A 1,149-nucleotide genomic window follows, 5' to 3' on the forward strand; every position below is an offset into this window, starting at 1 on the left:
TCACATGACCGTTGGTCCCAGTCGGTCGTAGTTTGATGGAGCTCACATCATTTTTGTGTTTTTTTACAGGTTAAAGTAAATGGACTTTTGTTGTCAGTTTGTTTTAGCCAAAGGACTGCAGGTGATCGGTGGTTAGCGCCGCTGCCTCACAGCTAGAAGGTCGTCTGTTCGGTCTCCGTGGTTCTGAGTCCTGCTGACAGGACGTCTCTGAGTTCTCTCTCCTCCTTCTTGTTCTGGTTCCTGCAGGACTTCCTGCTGCAGAGAAACATGAACCTCAGTGGAGGACCAGGAGACAGAAGCTGCTGCTCCTTTCTATCTGTGATGTGTTCAGGCCCAGTTACAAAGATGTGATTAAAAAGTTTAGTTTTCTCCAGAATCTGTTGCAAAGTTTGTTTTTGCCAAATGTTTAAATGAGACGTTCAGAATGAAGGTTTCAGGCTCAGCTTTGGTTCATTCACCCACATTTTCAGACATGATTAGTTCAAGGAAGACTGTAGATCTGAAACTGTCTGTGTTTTTACAGGTCCTGGTTCTGATCAATGCTGTCATTTAGGTGATTCTTTACAGAGAGCTCATTGGTTAAAGCTCATCTGGCAGCAGAAATAAGGATGCTGTCTCTGAGCCCACACCAGGTGTCTGACTGCCTGTCTGCTGTGTGTCTGCAGGTACGACTACAAGGAGATGCTCCACAACTCCACCTTCTGCCTGGTGCCTCGCGGCCGACGCCTCGGCTCCTTTCGCTTCCTGGAGGCTCTGCAGGTAAACAGCCGACGTAATGACCACCTACAGAGCAGAGCCGCCTCCAGCATTAAAGGATCAGCAGCCAGGAGCACCTTCATTTTCACACTAATAGTGTAATTAATAGCAACAACAGGACCCTGACTGAGGGGATTAGCTGCTCTTCCTGCTGCTGAACGCTGATGATCACGTAGATCTGTGTGAAGCAGAAGCTGAGTCAACAGAGCTGCAGTCCAACAGGCAGACGCTCTGTGAGCTGCACACGGTGCAGAAATGAGAGTTTTCAGGTTTGTTTTGTGTAAAATGCAAATGAAAAACCGTCCAGAACCATCTGGTTCTGTATCTACAGCAACTTTATTTAATGCAGCAGAGTTTCACCTTCACACTGAGAATGAACAGAACCAGGTCCAG

General features: G+C 47.3%; 1 protein-coding gene across 1 annotated transcript in view; it reads left to right on the forward strand.

The window, feature by feature from the left end:
- The window catches only part of ext1b (exostosin glycosyltransferase 1b), a 98,622-nt gene that overhangs the window by 68,759 nt on the left and 28,714 nt on the right, over positions 1 to 1,149 (forward strand). Inside the window, exon 2 of the mRNA XM_008292385.1 lies at positions 666 to 759. Within this exon, the coding sequence (XP_008290607.1) occupies positions 666 to 759 (94 nt within the window). The remainder of the gene's footprint in view (positions 1 to 665; positions 760 to 1,149) is intronic.

The sequence above is a fragment of the Stegastes partitus genome, unplaced genomic scaffold, assembly GCF_000690725.1.
Source record: "Stegastes partitus isolate 25-593 unplaced genomic scaffold, Stegastes_partitus-1.0.2 Scaffold806, whole genome shotgun sequence".
Lineage (NCBI taxonomy): Eukaryota > Metazoa > Chordata > Actinopteri > Pomacentridae > Stegastes > Stegastes partitus.